The sequence below is a fragment of the Patagioenas fasciata genome, chromosome 15 (genome assembly GCF_037038585.1).
Source record: "Patagioenas fasciata isolate bPatFas1 chromosome 15, bPatFas1.hap1, whole genome shotgun sequence".
In the NCBI taxonomy this organism is placed as follows: domain Eukaryota; kingdom Metazoa; phylum Chordata; class Aves; order Columbiformes; family Columbidae; genus Patagioenas; species Patagioenas fasciata.
The window spans coordinates 13,002,677-13,022,367 of NC_092534.1; the positions used below are offsets into that span (position 1 = coordinate 13,002,677).

The following is a 19,691-nucleotide window of genomic DNA, read 5'->3' on the forward strand; positions in this document are numbered from 1 at the left end:
GGTGAGTCACCTGGGCAGGGCAGGGCAGCCCCTCCCTGCTGACTAACCCCGGGGAGATGCCACTTTGGGTGATGCGGGTTTTGGCATGGAAAACACCCTCAGGGGAGTGGGGGCTATCACAAAATCACTTGGGTTGGAAGAGACCCTCAAGATCATCGAGTCCAACTGTTACCCCACCCCTGGCACTGCCCCATGTCCCTAAGAACCTCATCTCCATCTGTTCAACCCCTCCAGGGATGGTGACTCCAGCACTGCCCTGGGCAGCCTGTTCCAATGCCCCACAGCCCTTCGGGGAAGAAATTGTTCCCCAGATCCAACCTCAGCCTCCCCTGGTGCAACTTGAGGCCGTTTCCTCTGCTCCTGGCGCTTGTTCCTGGGGAGCAGAGCCCGACCCCCCTGGCTCCAAGCTCCTTTCAGGCAGTTCAGAGATCAGAAGGTCTCCCCTCAGCTCCTGTTCTCCAGCTGAACCCCCCAGGTCCCTCAATGACTTGATGCCCTGGGGATGGGCTCCTGGGTGGACAAAAGGAAAGGGTTTGATCCTCGGAGATGGAGAAGACATCACCAGAGTGGGCAGGAGCTCACGGTGGAGGAAGAGGAGGAGGAAGGCCACCCTGCAAGGCCAACAAACCCCATCCAGCCACACCATCCTCTCTCAGGCACTACATACCCACCCACCAGCCAGGGAGGACAAGGCGCTTCATGCGAGGCTGAAGCGCGGGGTGCAGCCCCTGCAGGTGGCTGGGGACAGTTGGGGACCAGGCACTGGCTGCACCAAGTCCCCAAGGACGGAGAGCAGGAGAAGGACAGAGAGCCCAATCCCCGCTTTCTAGGGCAGCACAGGAAGGACAGACACCACGTTTGGCCGCCCCATCCCCAGGGAACCAGAGACTCCCTTTATTTAGAAGCAGTTCCCTGCAACCTCGTTTCTGCCGGGGGGACGCGAGGCACAAATCCCAGCTGCCAGCACCACCACACAGGCAGGCAGAACGATGCTTTCTGCTTTTATTCAATTAATGCAGCAATCTATACAAGAAAAAAAAAATTATAATGAAACCATGAAATTCCAAACCCTGACAGTGAAGAACCAAATTCTTCCTAAGAATCAACCAGGATTAAAAGATTCCCCCCTCATCAGACTGTACATAAAATAATCTCTGCCCCATTTACAGCGTTTCACACAGTACTTCTGGTATCTCAAACTTCAGAACTGTACAACTTTGTTACAAACCACGCTTTTTCCTAGGAAAAGCTTAAGGAAAAAAAATATTGCCACTTTCTTTTTTATTTTTTTTTAGATTTTTGTTCATAACAAAACAAAAAAAAAAAGAGAATCTTTAAAAAAAACAAAACTAAAGTCAGCCAGAACTCGTAAGTGTGGGCAGGGGCGCGGGAAGGAGCAGAGATGTGCTTCTCAGCTGAATATTTCTCCTCCCGATGGGGAAAGTGAACACTTTTGGCAGATAAAAGACTATTTGCTGCTGGTGGGGGTCTGGACCCTGTCCCCCCGCGCACTGCTCAGAGCATCGCAGCCATTTCAACCCGCGGGGTTCGGACACTTAGTGGCGAACGCAAGGTGCTAACAGCACCAAAACTCAAGGGACGGAGCTCTGGTCGCGGCAAAGGGCGGCTCGTGCCAGTACTGCGGGTGGAAGCCCCTGATCTCTGGGATGAGCCGAACATCCCGGGGCTGGGACTGCAGCTCCTGCTGACGTAGCAGATCCCACTGTCACAGCTCTTGGCTAACAGCTGGATGAGAGCTCAGTGGGTGCGGAGCCAGATGTGGCAACCCAGGCTTCCCTGCCTGCATCCCTGCCTGCGCAGGGACCCACTGCAGGTTGACAGCCCCTCCCTGAGCCCGCTCACTGCTTCCCACCAGCAAACAGCCCTTTCTTCCCATCCTACAGACATATCAAGCCCACGCGACCGATGCATGAGCTTCAGTTTGATGACCAAGTCTCCGAGATTCAAAAAAATCCCCAATTCCTCCTGCTCTTGGCAGAGAAGCACAGACAAACACCACTTTCCTTCCCATTCCTCAGGAAAGACAGTTCTCGTGGTCTGGGTGTGTGGGACCATCGCACTGGACGTAGCCTTATTCCCAGTTTGTGGCTGAGGTTACACAGACAACACGCTGTGGGTGGGTGGAGAAGAGGTCAGACCGCACGACCAACACGACAAAGCCAATGATGTGACCAGGATTTTTGAGCCAGTCTTATCAGACAGGTGACATCAAGGGATCTGGACATCTGGATTCATGTGAAAAATGTGTCTTCTCATTTCGTATCAAGGTTTCACTCTGATGTTGTTCAGTTCAAAAGAGTTAAAAAAACACGTTATCTACACATATATATCTCTATGTATAGAAAATGTCTGTACAGGTGGGGAAGATACCTGCCCACACGCTAGGGACGACTCAGCCAAGAGATCAGACCGGTTACATCCCACTCTCCCTCTCTTCAAGGTGTCAAGCCCCAAACCAGTCCGGTTGAAAACCAAGCTCATACGAGAACACAGCAGCTGGTGAGCAGCTCCAGCGAGGAGCAACTCCTGTCCCTCCAGCCACGGCTGCTGGCTCTGACCCACAGCACGAGCAGGGGGAAGGAGGAAGGAGAGAGCTCCTCACCACAGCACGCAGGAATCCCCAACAGGGAGAAGAAGGACACTCACATGTGTCCAGACTGCACGAGGACCAGGATGAGGTGATGGTTGGTACCGGGCTGGAGGTTTAGACCTCAAGATCCTCATTCAGCCTTTGGCGGAGATTGAGCCAACGTGAATCCCTCTCTAGGGAAAGCTCAGCTGCCTCCAGCTTCGCTTTGACACCAGGGTATAGTACCCATATTGCAGAGTGTAGGTGTAAAATTGAGAGCTGGTGGGGGAGAGGGGGCTGCACAGAGCCGAGACCTCCGGCAGTGACCGCTGCCAACCAACACAACACCCGCACGGAGGAGAGCGCAGCCAGGCTGAGTCCGGAAAGACAATCTGGAGCAGGCAGTGTTGGACATCCTGCTCGCAGGTTGCCAGTTTGTCAGAGGTATTTGCACCAGCTCTACGGAGGAGAAGGGATCACTGCTCCCTGTGTGCCATTTGCTATCAGGGGAATGCCAAGCTTTCCAAAACAGGGGGTTTGTAGCCAAGAGCTGGCCTGGATTCTCTGCAGAAAGCTGGGAGGGTAAGGAACACCCATTCAAAGACTACGCGTGGTCTGAAAATTGATTTTTAAAGGTTTCAGAAGCAGAAGTGTGAACTTTGTGATCACTAGGCAAACAAGAGAGGTTCCTTTGAAGGCTGGCTGCGAGGTTGTGCTCATGCCTCTGCATGGAGCCAATGAGGGCTCTCATCAGGAAAACAATTGGGTAAAGGGAATCAGAGACAGCATGACAATAATTTCCTTTGCACTAATTTGACCGCTAGATCCAGCCTCAGCAATAACCCCAACAACAGGTGAGCAACAGGAGCTGCAGAAGTCAGCAGGGAAGGAAAAGGACAGTGAGGACCAGATGTCAGCAAGCGTGCTCAATTGCAAAGGAACGGCGCTCCAGGAAACAACTGGGTTCTGGTTTGGGTGTTTTGTTTTTCTTTTACTGTGATCCCCTCAAGACAGCAGCAAACAGGTTTCAAAATATATTACATCTTTTTATTGCCAAGCGTGCAGACCATGAAGTGTGTGGGGGACACGACACTAAGAAAAACTACAATTTGAGGGAGGGCAAAGCAGTAAAAATTTTAAAATAAGACTACTCCTTACAACTGCCAACACTTAGGTTCAAAGAATCTATTTGAGGAAGTTTCTTAAAAGTTTGGTTCTAAATATGGTGTCGGGCCCCAAACTTTGAAAATGCTGAGGCTTCGATCTGGCCTAACGCAAAACGGGTGGGAGGAGAGGAGGAAGGCGGCAGAGTTTCTAACACTAAATCCACGGGGCCAAATGCCCAATTCTTAGCATTTTCTGTAGCAACCAGAAAACTCCCTCCCCCAAGAATAAGCCAGGAGGGGAGGGGCAGCTGCTGAATGTGCTGAGCTGGGGCCAAACCAGACCCTCGCAGCGTCCTCACTCCCAGAGCCAGCCTGGAGGAGACGCGCCACAGCCACAGCCTGTTCCTGCTCTGACACAACTCCCTCAGGATCGGATGCTGTTCTGGGACGCTGTGCCACCTCAACTCTCTTGTTTTCTCCACCTAAAAGGAGCAATGTGCTGAAAACCAGCCCCCAGGCAGCGGAGAACAGCTCTTCTCAGGAGGTCCCAAGGAAAGCGTCCGCACAAGAACAGCATCTCTCTTCCTGCTCTTTCCTCTCGCCAGCAGCACGTACTCGATGTGCTCACTCACTGGGCAGCCCCAGGGCTCCAGTACATACCTCAGGTTAATACTGGGCCAGCCTCAGTGACACCAGTTTCCTTCCTCCTCAATCAAAACACTCCCCTGGTCAGCCCGGTACTGAGAAACCAGAGCTCATGTACATTCTTCTCAGAAAGGGACACAAGGCTGCGAGCCCACGCTGGCTTGGGAAAAGGGACTAGAAAGGAAACTTATGGCATTTAAAACTGGTACTAAAGTGCAACAAAAAAATGTCCTAAACTCTTTGAAATCAATCGCAGTAAGAGGCGTCTGCAAAACTTCAAACTTCCAGTTACTGCAGGGCACCTTTAAAACAAACCCAACAACAACCAGGTAAGAGCAGACCAAGGAGCCCTTTGGTGAAGCAAAGAATACGAGGCCACCACAGAGTGTTTCAGCTCCTGGGGTCAAACATCATATTTAGAACATTTGGAAAAGAAGAAAGTTAAAGCAAAAAAACAAAACAAAACAAAACAAAAAAACAATTATTGAATCTTGCGCAATGAAACAGTTAAACTTTTTGGTGTTTTCAAAAGAAATCCCAACAGACAGCCTGGCATAACTTTATCTGCTTCCTAAGGGAGAGATGCCCGCTTGACTCATGACTCAGGACACCATGTGCACTGGACATGTTCCATCCTTACATATGTCTCAGCATTCCTCCATTCATAAAAACCAAATCGCTAGATCCTTCCTGTTTACCCTTCAGCCTGAAAGGAAAAACCAAAACTGAAGCTAGATGGAAGATAGCCAGAGGGAGGAGAAAGTTTTCACAGACTGGAGGCAAATCTCATCATCTCCGCGAGCCTGGAAAGTGCAAATCCTCAGTGTCGCCTCATTTTAACTTTCCTGGCTGGGCTGCCATCCTCCTCTTCCTCGTCACAGTCCTCCGTGTACTCGTAAGACCTTCGCCAATAGTTCTCAGAGCTGAAGTTGCTCCGTCTCCTATGTTTTGGTAAGAGGACTGAGCGCCTGTTCTCCTCTTTATCCATTTCTAGAATCCGTGGCCTATGGGGGGAGAGAGAAAGCGGGAGTGAGAGCACATCCACCACAGGATTTAGACATTCCTTGTGCAGACGCTATCTGCAGTTTTGCATTCTTCGAGCGATATGACCAACTGTTTCCACATTGCCTGTCCAGTGCTGGGCACTGGGCAGAGCCTGAACACATAATCAAGGTGCAGCTCCCACAGGGAGGCTGAGAACTTTGCTTTTGATGGAGCAAGTCCTTCCCCTTCCCAGGACAAGTTTTGGTCTTTGCCTCCAACAGGAACACTTCCAAACAGCCCAGTCACCTCTTTCTACGCACAGCTTGTGGCCCCAAGAGACATCCCTTGGGCAGAGGGGTCTGTCTCTCGCAGCACAGAGTTGTGTTCCTTTTTAAGCTGCTGAGGTGCTTGTGCCAGATTAAACCATGACTCCAAATGCCTTTGTCTTCTCGCTAGTTCTCGCAAACGTTACCACAGTGCAATCAGTTATTTCTGCAAAACCACCTCAGCTCTCAGCTGCACCTGGGCTGGTGGGCTGCAGACCACTGATTTTATCCTCAGTGGCAACTGCTGAGTTCTCTAAGAGATACCACTACCTGATATCCGTGCTGTTTACCAATGTTATATCGGAGTCTTTGAGGCCAAAAGAAGAGAAAACCGTGTGTTTGACACTCATTTGCTGCAGGAGTCTACACAAGCCGCCCCCACCCCGATAAGGTCACATCAGGCTGAACACCAGCTCTCACGGCTCTACAGATTTGTCCTGCATGATCACCCCTCCAATCACAGAGGAAAGATTTTGTTTGCAGTTGACCTCCTTGATTTACCTTCCCAGTCTGCATCCAGGTGAATGAACACCGCTCACAAACAACCCGTCCCCACCCTCCTCACCCCCGGACAGGTTGAAACACGGGCTGGGACCGAGCCCCAGGACCACGCCAACTTCTATTTTTTTACACCATGTGCAGAGAAAGACGTGTCAATCCTGGGGAAGCTTTGGAATTGGAAAATACCAAAAAAATTGCATGACAGCTGGCAGACTGGCTATCGGTACATTCACACGCAGCATGGTGGTGTTTAAGGGAAGCCTTGTTGCAGAGCTCAAGCTGTCTGAAACCTCAGCAAGGAGCTCTCCTGAAGGTCAGGCTTACACATTCACACAGTCTGGTTACACACAAAAATAAACACATGCAGCTCTGCAATCAAAACAGGTCTGAGAAGCTTCCCAAGAAGACCTTCACCTTTCCCAGATAGCAAAAATTCACATTCTCTCCCAAGACTGCTTTCATAATATAGTTGAACGCAGCTGCACAGGTTGCTTGGCAATAGAGGTCAAAAATAATTAGCTGCAGGGAAACTATTGTTCTGAACGACGGCATTATCAAGACCCAGCCAAATCTATTGCTTCTTCATTATGCCACTCACAGGATAAACAATGTAAGCTGCTTACAGTCAGAGCTTAGCCTCCGCAAGCCTGGGAGGAAGGTATAAAGAACCTCATTCTGATAAAACAGATCTGTACGCCACAGAAAGCACCCAGGAGGTGCAAACTAGGATGTTTTTTAAGTGTGCTGTGCAGCCTCTCTCGTCAGAGGCCAGGAACCTCAGACACACACCAACCTAGAGATATGATCCAAAACATCGCTCTTAGGGGAGCCCATCCTACCTGTGAGCAGCATCGGGATCTGCTTTGCGATGGGACCGCTTGGGTTTCAGAATCTGGTCCCGGTTGTTTCCTGACAGACGGTCGGAGTTATAACCTGGTGGCAACACAGAGCTACTCAGGGATTTTGTTTCCAATCGAGGTGCATCTAGTCTTGTTCTGCAAATAGTTAAAGAGAAGAGAATTTGCAAGGAGTTTCTACAGAACCGCTAGTGAGCTGCAGCAGACATTTGTCCTAGATGTGCTGAAGCACAACCCTCGATCCCAGCCATGCAACTTAGGAAGAGGGTCAGGACCATTACACTCAACAGCAGAAGCAGCTGCAGCTTTCTCGTACTTGACGCTGCAGCTTTAACCTTTACTGCATTGGTTAGAGGGAAGAGGAAGGTTTAGAGACATGCATAGTCATGAGGTGTGAACGGTGCTGGGCTCGCTGCAATCCCAGTTACAGGATACAGAGCAGAGGCGTTGCGGCCCCTGTGAAATCCTATAAAAAAAAAATCACAGTGACTCGTTGATAACTCACAGCTCCAGTTAAGCCACCTGGGAGATGCCCTGTGAAACTTACCATCGCCTACGACAGTAATAACTGCTTCTATCTGGCAACTCCCTGCTGTCTCAATACCTCATGGGGTCAGGCGTAAACTAAGAGGTTTAAAGAGTTGAAGTACAAGTCAGGAGAAGGTCCAGCAAACAGAAGCTGCACCACATCCCTTAAAGCACCACCTTGTTTGTGCTGGGATAGAAAAGTGCTCGAGCTACCCCAGAGAGTGAGCACAGCTCATCCCAGAGCAGAACCGTTGCTGGTCCAGGAGTGACTGTAGCCACAGACACATGGAGGGAGGCAGCAGGAATGAAAACTGGGCAGCATGGTCTCTTATCACGGCGCTATCACCGTCTCCAAGCACAGCATGGTCACCAGTCTCAACTTACAAGCACTGCTAAAAACCTATTTCAAAACACCAACTGAAATTTAAAAATGGGCAAAACACACTAAAAGATGGTACTGGTGCTGCAGAGAGAATCCAAGCCACTTCCCAGAAGGAAAGGTACCTTGATATTGTTGCTGCAGCCTGTTTCCCTCCTTGGGATTTGGGATGAATACAGAAGGGGTCTGGGTGAAAAATTGGGGAAGAATCACTACTTGCTGTCTAGTGCTGAACTTTAGCTCCTGAGGGAGGTTTACACAGGAGAATCCCAGCCTAAACTGCTGTTAGGAAGCACATCCAGTTGCCAAGACTCCTCTCCACCATCAGGAAGAGACTCTCCAGTTAACCATGACAATGCCAGGCGGTACACGCGAAGCCAGGCCCGGCAGCCCAGCTCTGCCCAGCGCGCCAGAAACAAGGAAGGTTTCCACAGGCAGCTGCCAGGCTCCACAACATCGCCGTCCAGAGCTGCTCCGGGCTCCAGGGCTGGACCCAGTCCAGCTCCAACACCAAAGGCATTGCGGATCCTGCCCCAGACATGTTAGGTGGTTTAAATACCTCTCAAATATAACAGCAACTGCAGGCTGGCAATTAAAATAAACAAACCACCAAATATACTGCAAGGGCAAGGGAACAACAGCCATGCTCTCTCTGAACACAGAGCAACACAGCTAGGAGCTGCAGGAGCAGGTACAAGAGGCTAAATCAAAACAGAGAGCAAATTCCCTACCAAAGCTTAAGTTAAACAGAATAACTCCCCGATGTAACTGCTCACAAATGGCAGCATAAATGCTCTAAAATGACTTTCAAGACCTGCTTCTATAGGTCTCATTTCTATCCTTTACCTCTTTCAGCATCTCATGAAATTGAGAGCATGGTTCCTCCCCCCAGCCTCTTGCTCAAAGCATTTCCAAACCTCGCTGGCTCCCCACAGTCCTGCACTCCGACACGCAGGAAACGCTGTAAATATCATCACTGAAGTGTTTATGACCTACTTGGTAACCACATCGCTCTCCAGCATCCTGCAAACCCCAGCCGCTTCTCCAGCTCGCACAGCTTTGCTCTCCCACCGCTGCCAGCAAAAACCATCTCTAGAATCAGGCGCTCGGAGCGGAGGCAGGAGCAGATCCAGACTCGAACGTCTGGGACCCAGCAGGCTCTGGCAGTCCGTTCAGAGACAAATATCCCAGCTCCTACCTGCAGCAAAGTTTATGCTGCTGTATGACCCAACTGATCCAACCCCGCTGGAGAGCTCGAGGCCGATTCTTACCACGAAAATGAGGAAGAGGAGTTTTACGAGACCGCTGGCTGCTCCCAAGCCTCCTGTGCTTGCAGGGCAACCAGCAGAAGTAGCTGTTTTCCCGGTTGCATAATATTCTATTTCAGATTGCACAAAGTCGCATGATCCGGGGCTAGGAAATGGCATTTGCTGCGGCGCTGGATGCCGTGGGGATGCGGGCGCAGCTGAAGGTCAGCACAGCCCTGCTGTGTGTGCACGCACGTGGGGCTCGGCGAGGAGACGGCCACCGTCACAAGGGATAAACAGCAATTAATAAGCTCTGTTTGGCAGCAATCAGCGTGTACCCCTTTGGCAAACTGGCAACTGCAATCTATTCACCAGAGCTGCTAAGCTCTACGGAGATTACACAAAAATAATTACTGGGGGGGGTTTCCACTTTGCTTGAGAGAAAAAAAAATAAATAAAAATCTTCTTGTGGTTTCATTCAGCCTGCAAGTTGAATCAGCCCATCATTCTCTGTGTATGATGGGGCAGAGACACCTTTGCTTTAACACTAAGCAAATCCAGCCCTTAAAATCAGGGGAAGACAGAAGGACACGGTGTTACGGAAGGACGGCGACGCAAACGTAGCCCATACGGCTCTGCTAGGAGCTAATGGGCCTTGTCTGCTCAGGTCAGCCGGGCACGTCTCAGCCAGAAAGGTTGCAAAAAAAAGCCTGGTTGCACACTGAGGGCAATCGGGCTGGCCTGAAATAACTCAACTTGAAAGCAAGAAGTAGACTCAGTTTAAACATGTAAGATATCTGCAGCAGTTTGGGCAGCCTTAGCTTATTTAGCTGAGCCTGTCTTTTCTAGGGAGAAGCTCCACAGCCCAGGACAGGCAGCTTCTCCACCCCAAAGTCCAACTAAAGCAGCTACAGGGTTTGGAGGTGCATTCCACTGCTGTTCCTCAGCACTCACACCGCTTTTCCTTGGCTGCGGAAACCAACAACACAAACACAAGAGCCTTCTAGTTCTTGTTGCAACCCTCTTGCCTTAAACCTCACGTGGCCATAACCAACTATCAGGTGGTTTGGTTCTGATCTTTCTTTCTTTGATCCCCCTCTTTATCACCTGCCACATCTCCTCCTGCCTCCTTGGGTCTGTGCTGATCTTGCCTGGCTGACGCCTCAGGGCTGCTGTTTTTCCTGCCTTCATTCCATGGGTCTCTCTAACCAGATGTCCAACTCCGCTCCACTGGCTTTGTGCCAGATCTTCATGACGTTGACAGACTTGTTCTGAATCCAACTCAGCAAGTCTCAATCTAGACCACTCACCCGCGAGACTTATGCCAGCGTGGGCCACAACTGCAGCCCCGCCATCAAACCCAAGCTTTTGTCTGGGTTTACAGCACTCAAATCATGTGTGTTTTCACTTGCAAAATGATTTCTTGACAGCAGAATTACTGCTAACACCTTTTAAGGCACAATCAACATGGGTCAAGAAGTGGCAGTCACATTTTTTTGGTCTCCTAGTAGAAGGAACTGATGAGAGGGGACATTTCTGGCCACAAAAAAAAATAAAAAAGGTTATACTGAGGAATTTGGGGTGGGGTTGGTTTGGTTTATTTCCATTTTATTTTCTGAAGAGTTTAGGAACAGATACTGGCTGACGAAATGTCGTCAGCTGACCAGGACAGTGCATCTTCTAAAGAGGAAGCATGTGATACAGCAAAAAGAGCTCGGCTTCCCAACACTGACTTGTAGGACAAGCTCTGTAAAGCTATCACTGAATCCACCGCATCCATTTTCCTTCGAAGCCAGTGACTCTCTCCCTCTCCCCAGGAAATGAAAGCTGTGCTACCAATAAAACTTCATCTGCTTTATAGGAGACTCTTCACCGTAAGCATCAACTTCAAAGGACTGTCCAGGTAATTCACATACGTGGATATCGTATGATCAGACACCTGAATACACAGCCCAGAACAAGAGAATTTGAAACCCTAGCTGTTTGGAGTTAGGAAGCCGATAAAAGCCAGGTGTTTGGACACAAAAAGCACTTGCAAACCCAGACATTACAATGAAGTACTGCTGCATAGTGCCAAAAAGTGATTAACTCCACAGTAACGAGTCCCATCTACTCCCACCGGCCACGCGATGGGTACGGCAAGACATAAAGGAGCATCAGATTGACATCTAATCAAGACACAAGATCAAGCCAGCAAATTAATAAGCAAGACAGTTTTACAGTGTTTCTTTAAAAACACCTCAGGAAACATCACAACACCATATCCAAGTTTATCTTACTGTCCGGAGGGCTTCAACACTTACTTTCGAAGGATGATGACAGCTCTTCTCTCCTTGATGTCCTGTGGTCGGATACAGTGTGTAATTTCATCGGCTGCGTATCCACTGACAAGAGAAAACAAAAAGCCGCTGTGAGAAAGATGACAGGCAGAAGCAGAAAGTGGTTACCGGCCTCAACAACTCAGTTTGGCCAGTCACTTCCTAACCTCCACCAGAAATTCCTCCTCCAAACACCATCCCCAGCCCCATGGGAGCTGGACTTATAGTACAAGAAACTTCAGGGAAGAGTGAGGACAGTCAGGGGTTTTTTTCTTTTCTTTTTTGTACTCAAGTTTTTTAACATACACCAGAGGAAACTGCCACCTGCCACAACACTGTGAAATAAGACATGTAGGAAATGAGTTTATGAAGCGTAAATTCAGCCAATCTATCAAGAAATTAGAGAGCAATAGGGAAAAAAGATCAGCATATTGGTCCAAAGCATCTCCTACCACATATCCCCCAGAAAAACCATCTCTCATGGCTGAGATGCACAGCATACCCAGACACAAACACGTAGCGGAGCTGATGAGACGATCTGTTATTCGAGGAGGGGGGAAAGCCAAGTGTCTCACCCCCTCACATGGGCACAGACGCTGCTGTCCCAGCACCCTCGCCCTCCAATTCCCCCTCACATGGTGCATCCTCAGCCACGGCACAAACATCTCCTCCAGCACAGCCCAACCCAACACACACCAATAACCTTCAAATCCAGAGCTGCAAACCAAGCCATGCTCCTAAAACCTCCCTGCTGCAGGGCTCCCGAGGCGAGACAGCTTCCCTGGGCCGAAGCAAATCACAGCCAGCTCGGGCAGCCGCATGGTGTGAACTGTGGGACTGTCATATGCAGGGACAGGAGTCGGACTTGATGGTCCTTGTGGGTCCCTTCCATTCTATAGCCACGAGCAGCCATTCCCAGCAGGAACATTTCACCGGATGAGATGACTTCGCCTCCCCACATTTCTAGCAGACAGTAGCAAAGCCACGGCCACCGTGGGCCCCAGCCACCTGCAACATGCAGGAACAACTTTCTCGTGGCTGCTTCAGTTTCTCAGCACAATCCTGGGGTTGCGACAGGTCCGTGGAGAGCGGCCGCCACATCTGCTGGGACAGATGAGCCACTATACTGGGAGCAAATCTCATCACTCATGTGGGTGCTGAGAAGCAGGTCTGAGAGCTGGGCCTGCCCTCTACCTGCTGTTTGGAGAGTGACTATTCACAAAAGAGCCTTCTGGAATCAAATATGGGGAAAAGAGAAAGTAAATGCCTTCAGAGCCTCCTGAAATGGCTGGCAAGGAGAAGACAACCTTTGAAGGGACATGGGTGAAGACTGCTCATACCACACAGAGCCAGCACACCCCACGTTAGTTTAATGTGAAGCAGAAATCACTGAGTCTGCTCTCCGGAGGCTTTACCATGAAGCTGCCACCACACCGAGTGCCACCCAGGAGCACAGCCAGGGACATCGGCTCGTAGGTTATTCAGGACGCTCAGAGCCAAGACCTGTACAAGCAGGTGTTCTCTGGGGATGGGACCAGGTTTCCTTTATCTGATTAGATAACCCACCCACTCACTGAGAAACACCTCCCCAAGATGGATTTGCTGCTTTGAGAAGAGAGTTAAGAGTGTAAAACCTGATCACTTAAACCAGGGGTTGGTGTCCATCCCCCCCAGTCCTGTGGGGCACTGCAGAACAAGCCAGCGTTAGATGAAAGGGCTTATAATGATGCTCTATTATGTTCCAGGAATCTCTGCGTCAAGCTTCAGCGAATTCGTTAATGTCATGCACATTAACATTCAACTCGGCACATCCTCAGCGACACCCCGAACATCAGGAAAAGGTCTGTTGTCACACGAGATGTCAACCTGGCCGCTCGTTCCCCCTCCCCAGGCAGGAACCTGCTTTCCAGTGAGCTTTCGGAGCAGCACCAGGCAGAGCTCGTGGTCCCAGATACACACAGGCAGCACCAAAGTAACAGCCCCAGCACTCCCGTCTAAGGCCCTAATGGGGGCCCACCAGTCTGCCTCAGTGCCACACTGCTGTGGGAAAAGCCAGATTGTACCGTATCACATATAGTGACAGCGTCTCTCTGCATGACCCGCCTGCAGAGGGGTTCACACAGGCACCAGGTAGAAAAACGTAAGAACAAGGTTATTTGGTTATGTCACACTTGTTCTGTTTTGTGCTGGCACAAACTTCTCGCCCACTGCCCGGCCTGGCTCCTTCCTGATGACGGGTAAAGGAGCAGACACTGGAATGAAACACCCGTAACGATATCAAGGGTCTACCCGGAGAATTCTTGTGCAGAGGACAAACCTAAAGCACTAGGTAAGAGGTGACTTGGTAAGGAAAACCTTTAACTGCTGCTCACGAGAACACCTGAGCATGACATCTCCAGCCTAGAACACTTTCCAGAACACAGGGAGGTGCAGATACATCCACACGCTCCCCCCATTAGCACCTCAACTCCTAAGCAAAGACCTCACACCCCAACTCCTCCCAGAGTCTCAGGCCGAGCTGCTGCTGAGCCACAACATAAGCCATTCACATAGAGATGAAAGCAGATTTCTTTTTGTACAAATATCACCAGAAAAGAAGCCTTCTGCACAAACCCCACCAGAAGTTCTGCAGAGCCTCTGACGAGAAATATTTCTAGGGGCTGACCACAGCCGGGCCAGCTCAGAGGCAGATGGACCTCACACATGGTCCCATCGCAGGGTCTGAGCAGCTCGAGGCTCCACTCGTGGTTCAGGAAAGCTGCTGCCACAAACCACGCATGTGACACCGACCAGTTCAAGCAGAGCTTGGACAAACCTAATTGCCTCGTCACCGCTGGCACATGCAGAACTTCCTCCGCACCAACAGCCTGTTCTGAGGGATCAGACTTTTCTGGAAAAGCACCTGATCCAGGCAATTGCAGAGATTCCTCCAGCTGGGAATAAAGCAGGTTCATCCTCCAGAGACTCCGATTAGCTCTGATTATGCTACCGCCAGCCATGCCCTGAGACAGCAGGAGAGACAAACATCACGACATTTCCACTGCTATTACAAACAGCTGGGCGAGGACCTGGAGCACTCAGCAGCTGCAGAAGGGAAGCCCGTATGGCCTGCAAGCTCTCAGAACCTGGGAAACGTTACCTTTGGTCACTTATTCCTCTGGCCAACTGCAGCTGTGCTATTTGCAACCACAGTTCTCAGACGCAATGCTCAGCAATTAAACATCTGGTGCAGTGCTGAGATTTGCCACCTACAACAGCGGCTGCAGGGCATGGTGTAGGGGTCTGGCTGGCTCTGCACCCCCCCCCGGCTCCCTCCTTTTATTCCAGCCGAAGCCTTTGTCACAGCACATGTTCCCCAGATGAACCAGCAAATTCCTTCATTTCCTCCCCATTGCTTCTATCGATTGATGCTTATCAAATTATTGCTAAAAAAAGAAAACCCACAAATGTGGTCCAGCCAGCAGCCCCCAGGAGACAGCGGATGGTCCATCCGACTGAAATCCAGCTTAACTCTGACTGCCCAAGAAGAGCAGCATAGGCGGAGGCAGCAGCAGGACAAACCTGCAGGAGCAGCCGCATCGTGGGGCTGTGAGAGAAGAGTGGACTGGAGGAGGTCTCTTCTAGGTGTCAAAACCTAGAAGGGGGAATCACTGCAGATTTCACAAGGAGAGGAGGAAAAAGCGTCTCACTGGAAGTGCAAAGGGCTTGCTAGCGGGTCACAGGGTGGTTCAGCCTTTGCGCAGCCCAGCCAGGAGAATCTGTTCCACCTTTTAAACACTAACCTGTCATCTGGAGATCTGAATACTTTCCAGTGAGTTTGAAGAGGGTTCAGTGTTTGCAAACACCACAGTCTGCTTCACAGTAGGCAAATCAAGTCAAGGGATACGGGGAAAGCACCTCTGCAGACTCTCTGCTGGGCAGGCAGCTACAAAATTGGGAAGACAATCTGGAACAGGCCATGTGTGATCTGGGGACAGCCTGAGAACGATGTGGGGGCAAAGAGAGAGATCCAACAGCTTGCTTTCGATCCTCACGATTTCCACGTGGTAACCAAACACACATGGCTACCCTGACTTCCCCAAAGAGGGCGGCATGCCAGGCACAGCCACTAACCCAGCAGTATTTGAATCACAAGCATTACAAGCGTGCCATTTCGATCTGTGCCGTTTCCCTATCTCCAGGGCAACTACCTTCAGCAACTGTTCACTGAGAGGAGAAAAAGCCAAGTTTGGGGATTTGACTTAAATACAGAGCAAGGGCTGGATTTTGGATCTACCCCTAAGAGCCCATCGATGGTCTGCACCTCTCGCCGCTCCTCCTGAACTGCTGAGGTTACAGGGGAGACAGGAGATCTGCAGGAACTTGCATCCAGCCAGGATCATATCATCACACAACAATCACTTTGGCAGAATCTCTCTTAAGTGAGTGCTAAGTATCTGCTAACTGCTGTACCAAAATTGAAATAATCCCTGATTTAAAGTCTATTATTTGCTGGAAAGCAGAACATCTAACCATGGATTAAGCTAGTGAACGCCTGCGGTGGGTCACTCAGAAAGCATCGCTTCTATTTGGAGGGAAAATGATATCTTCATATCTTCGTTTGATTTGTACAATTGCTTCAGTCACGTCAATAAGCTGATTATGGCACCCAGGTGACACAGGCCAAGGAGCAAACACACAGGCCTGGGAGACACCCTGCTCCAATGTCGGGAGCCCTTCCCAGCAGTTTTGGGGGATGAGGGAGGGTCTGGGACAAGAAAACATCATTCTTTGGTCCTGGAGCAGACAAAAGCACCTCTCCCTCCTCCCACCATCCTCCATGTCCTGATCCTCCTTCCCACATAGCGAGTTTTCCTTGGTGGCTTTGACTACAAGACTTCAACCTGACCCTGCATTTACTGCTAATGCTTCAAAGTGAGGAAACACTCTCACTGTCCTTAAAAAAAAGAGACTTCTTGCTACAAAAGGACAACTATTTACTCCAAGGCCCCCAGGAAAAGGCAGCACAGGGGTTCACATCGCCAGCAGAAATATTGGGGTAGAAAGTTTCCCTCCTCCTGTCTAAGAGGAGGAGACAGGGAGCAGAGCAGTTGCCTCCATGCCCAGGACAGAGCTTGCTCTGCGGTAAAAGGACATGCGGCAGGACTGGTCCCCCAGGTCCCATTTCACAAAATCACTGACCTCTGCCCCCCACACACTCTCAAGAACAAGAAAATTTCCTCAGCGCCGGTCTTGCTTCCTTCCACAGCCTCCTTCATCCCTTGCTAATCCCCAGAAGTTACCTAACGCCAGGGGTACGGTGAGGATTAGTTAATGTTTGTGCAGCTTTTCTGAGATAAAAACTACGCGAGATATCAGCATTTATTATTGATGCACTAGTCAACGGTGTGAGGCTGGGGGGGGTGGGGGGAGCAAAAATTCCTTCCTGAACCCTGCAGCGATCACTTTACAAGCCAAAGCAGGGGATTGTGTTACGGCCTGGGAGCCCTGAAAACTGGCCTGGACCTTCACCGGTCCAAAACTAAAAAAAATATAAGAGCTCAAATGAGGATACAGTTGGTAGCTCAGAGCACTGCTGGCAGAGCCTGGGCGATCCTGCCCCGGCAGGGATCACTCCCACGTCGTGTCCCCGAAGGTCAGCACCGAGTTGGGCAGCGCTGGGCTTCGAGCTGCCGCTCCCAAGACTGGGACACTGATGGGTCCGTATGTACCCTGCCTGTCCCCTCACCTGCCCCACTGTACCGGGAGGCAGTGGGGATTAGGCAGCAGGCATTTCCCAGTGCCAATCCCAGCTTTACCACCGACCAGCTGCATGACCTTGGGCAGGTCATTTCACCTTCACAGCTCTTTACCCATTTGCAAAAACGCGCATAAACTCCTTTCTCGAACCCACGACCCACCACGTTTCCCAGTGACAGTCCCATGGGGCTCTGTGATCCGGTGTCCCCATCGGCATCGGGCAGGGAAGGGTTTAGCATTCCCAGTTTACAGACTGGGAGGCCGTTCACACCTCCTCTCCACGCTTAAGGTCAGGTCAGGGAGGTACCGGCCAAACTAAGAATAGACCCAGGAGCCCCGTCCCAACCAGCTGCTCCACTCTGACCGCTCTTGGGCAGAGGATCCATTTTGTGCCTCGATATGTTATTTTAACCATTTACAGGAACTACGGCAAAGATCGTCTCCGTAAGTCACCACACTCCCACTAGAACCTGCCTCGAGCTCCGTGGAGAGGGCACCCACACAAAAATCAATCACCCATCCAGATCCCATCCACCACAGCACCAGGACCCCCCTCCAAATCCTTTCTTCACCCCTTCCGCCACAGCGAGACTCTGCACGCCTACAGCCAGGCGAGATCAAGCCCGAGCTGCCGTCGGGATGTGCATCCATGTGCCTCATGATAGCGTTACACAACCGAGACCCGGCACATTAGCGGAGGCCTCGGCAACGCGGGCGAGTTACCTGAGCACCGTGACGCTTCCCCTCTTCACAGGCAGGAAGAGAACGGGCTCCGAGACCCTGATGGGTTTGAACTGGAATTTACACCCGAAGCAGAGAGCCGAGTCGCTGAAGAAGGAGACGGAGACGATGGGCCTCTCAAAAATATGGATGGGGTCCACGTGGGAGACAATGCATCCCCCCGGCTGGTAGTCGTTGATGACGGCACTGTTCACAAACCCCTCGGGAATCACCCGGTGCTCCACCAGCTTCCTGATCACCAGGTCGTGCACCCACTCGGGGATGGTGTCCACCTCCCCCCGCGGGTACAGCCGCTCCTGCCCGGGGCCCCGTCTCTGCAGCTGAGATCCGTAGGTGTAACCCTCCCCAAAAAAATATTTATTCCGTAGCGGTGCCCGATCCACTGTGTGCTCCTTGTAGAGCCCCTTCTCTGCCCGGGACACCACGTCCTCGATGCGAGCTTCAATCTTGGCGCACTCCTCGGCGCTGAAGAGGCGAAGCTGCCGGATGCCGCTTTTGACTTTCCGAGCTTCTTCCTCCTCCTTCTGCTCCTCGTAGTCGCTGGGCTCGGAACCGGAATCCTCCTGGTGCCGCCGTTTGCGATCGTAGGGGGGTTCAGGGGGCTCCCGGGGGAGGCTGCCGCCGCCACCGCCTTTGTGGCCGTCCCGGTAGGGCATCATGGACTTGAGCTTCTCCCGCAGGTCCGTGTAGCCGCTGCCGGCCATGGTGCGTCCGCAGCCCCCGCCTCTATCGATCCCGGTGCTGCAGGCGGCGGCGGGGGACGCGCAGCTGCTATTCATGGCACCCGCCGCCCTGTTGGGAGAACCCCGGGGGAACGGGGACGTGAGGACGGGACTCCCCCCCGCTCTCCGCCCCCCGCCACCCTCCGGTACCGCCATCGGTCGGGCCGTGCCCGCGGGAGCCCGGTTCACACCGCCCCCCCCAGCCCCGGGGAGACGGGACCCCCCTCCCTCTCGCCCGGGGGGAAGGGCCCGGCCCAGCAGACGCCACACTCACGGCTTGGCCCGGGGCGGACAAAGCTGCCGGTGCCGGTGCTCACGCGGCGGCCGGGCCTGGCACATGCCCAGCGGCGGCCCCGGTGCGGCGCGGTGCCCGGCCCGCTCCAGCCGCCGCGGTGCTGCCCATGGCGGAAGGGGAGGAAAAGCGGGGGCCCGGGCGGCGGTTGGCGGTGACCGGGGGTCTCGCGCAGCCCTTCCCGCGGCGCGAGCGGCGCGCTACGTCACCAGGAGCCAGCCCGACATCCCGGATCGCCGCGGGGCCGCCCACCGGGCCCGCCACGCCCCGACGCGCACGCGCCCCGCCACCCTCCCCGGCCCCGCCCCCTCATACGCACGTACGGGCGACGCGGCGGCCCCGCCCCGGCCCGGCCGCCGCCACCTCCGCCCGCGCCTCGCGCCGTAACGGGCACCGGCGGCGCCGCGACGCCCCGCCCCGCCTCCCGGCTCGGCGCTGATTGGCTGGGGGGCGGGCGCGAGCGGCCCGAGCCGGTGGCTGATTGGGCGGCTGGCGGGCGGCGCGGGGGCCTAACGGGCACAGCGGCGGGTGGATGTTGGGGTAGCCGCCGAGGTGCCTGCGGGCGCAGCGGCGGGGGGCGCGGCCGCCCTCTGGCGGGCGGGAGGAGCGGGACAACCGACCGGGGGTCACCCGCGGGCGCCGCGTTCCCGCACCCCGGCAGCGGGAACCTCCCGGGCTGCCGGCGGGGGGACGGGCACGGGGACCGGTGGAAGGTG

The 19,691-nt window shown here is 52.6% G+C and overlaps 1 protein-coding gene across 2 annotated transcripts; it reads right to left on the reverse strand.

Moving 5' to 3' along the window:
• Nucleotides 1-3,615: 3,615 nt before the first annotated feature.
• ALKBH5 (alkB homolog 5, RNA demethylase) lies at nucleotides 3,616-19,317 on the reverse strand. 2 transcript variants are annotated; one of them, XM_065850629.2, is made up of 5 exons: nucleotides 19,299-19,317; nucleotides 17,944-18,753; nucleotides 11,467-11,547; nucleotides 6,992-7,147; nucleotides 3,616-5,345 (listed from the first exon to the last, which is right to left on the reverse strand). In XM_065850629.2, the coding sequence occupies exons 2-5, from the start codon at nucleotides 18,738-18,740 to the stop codon at nucleotides 5,162-5,164; spliced, it is 1,218 nt and encodes a 405-aa protein (XP_065706701.1). In that variant the 5' UTR covers nucleotides 18,741-18,753; nucleotides 19,299-19,317; the 3' UTR covers nucleotides 3,616-5,161. The 2 variants fall into 2 exon arrangements, with proteins under 2 accessions (XP_065706701.1, XP_065706700.1); XM_065850628.2 differs by lacking the exon at nucleotides 19,299-19,317 and adding an exon at nucleotides 18,958-19,234.
• Nucleotides 19,318-19,691: the final 374 nt, after the last annotated feature.

What these genes read in the sequence shown, in the direction of transcription:
- ALKBH5 (XM_065850628.2), bottom strand. Translation starts at nt 19,022, where the DNA reads ATGTGCCAGGCCCGGCCGCCGCGTGAGCACCGGCACCGGCAGCTTTGT. An exon ending in TGTCCGCCCCGGGCCAAGCC is followed by an intron (nt 18,754 to 18,957) that starts GTGAGTGTGGCG and finishes TTCTCCCAACAG; the next exon opens with GGCGGCGGGTGCCATGAATA. An exon ending in GCTGTCATCATCCTTCGAAA is followed by an intron (nt 7,148 to 11,466) that starts GTAAGTGTTGAA and finishes AACTATTTGCAG; the next exon opens with AACAAGACTAGATGCACCTC.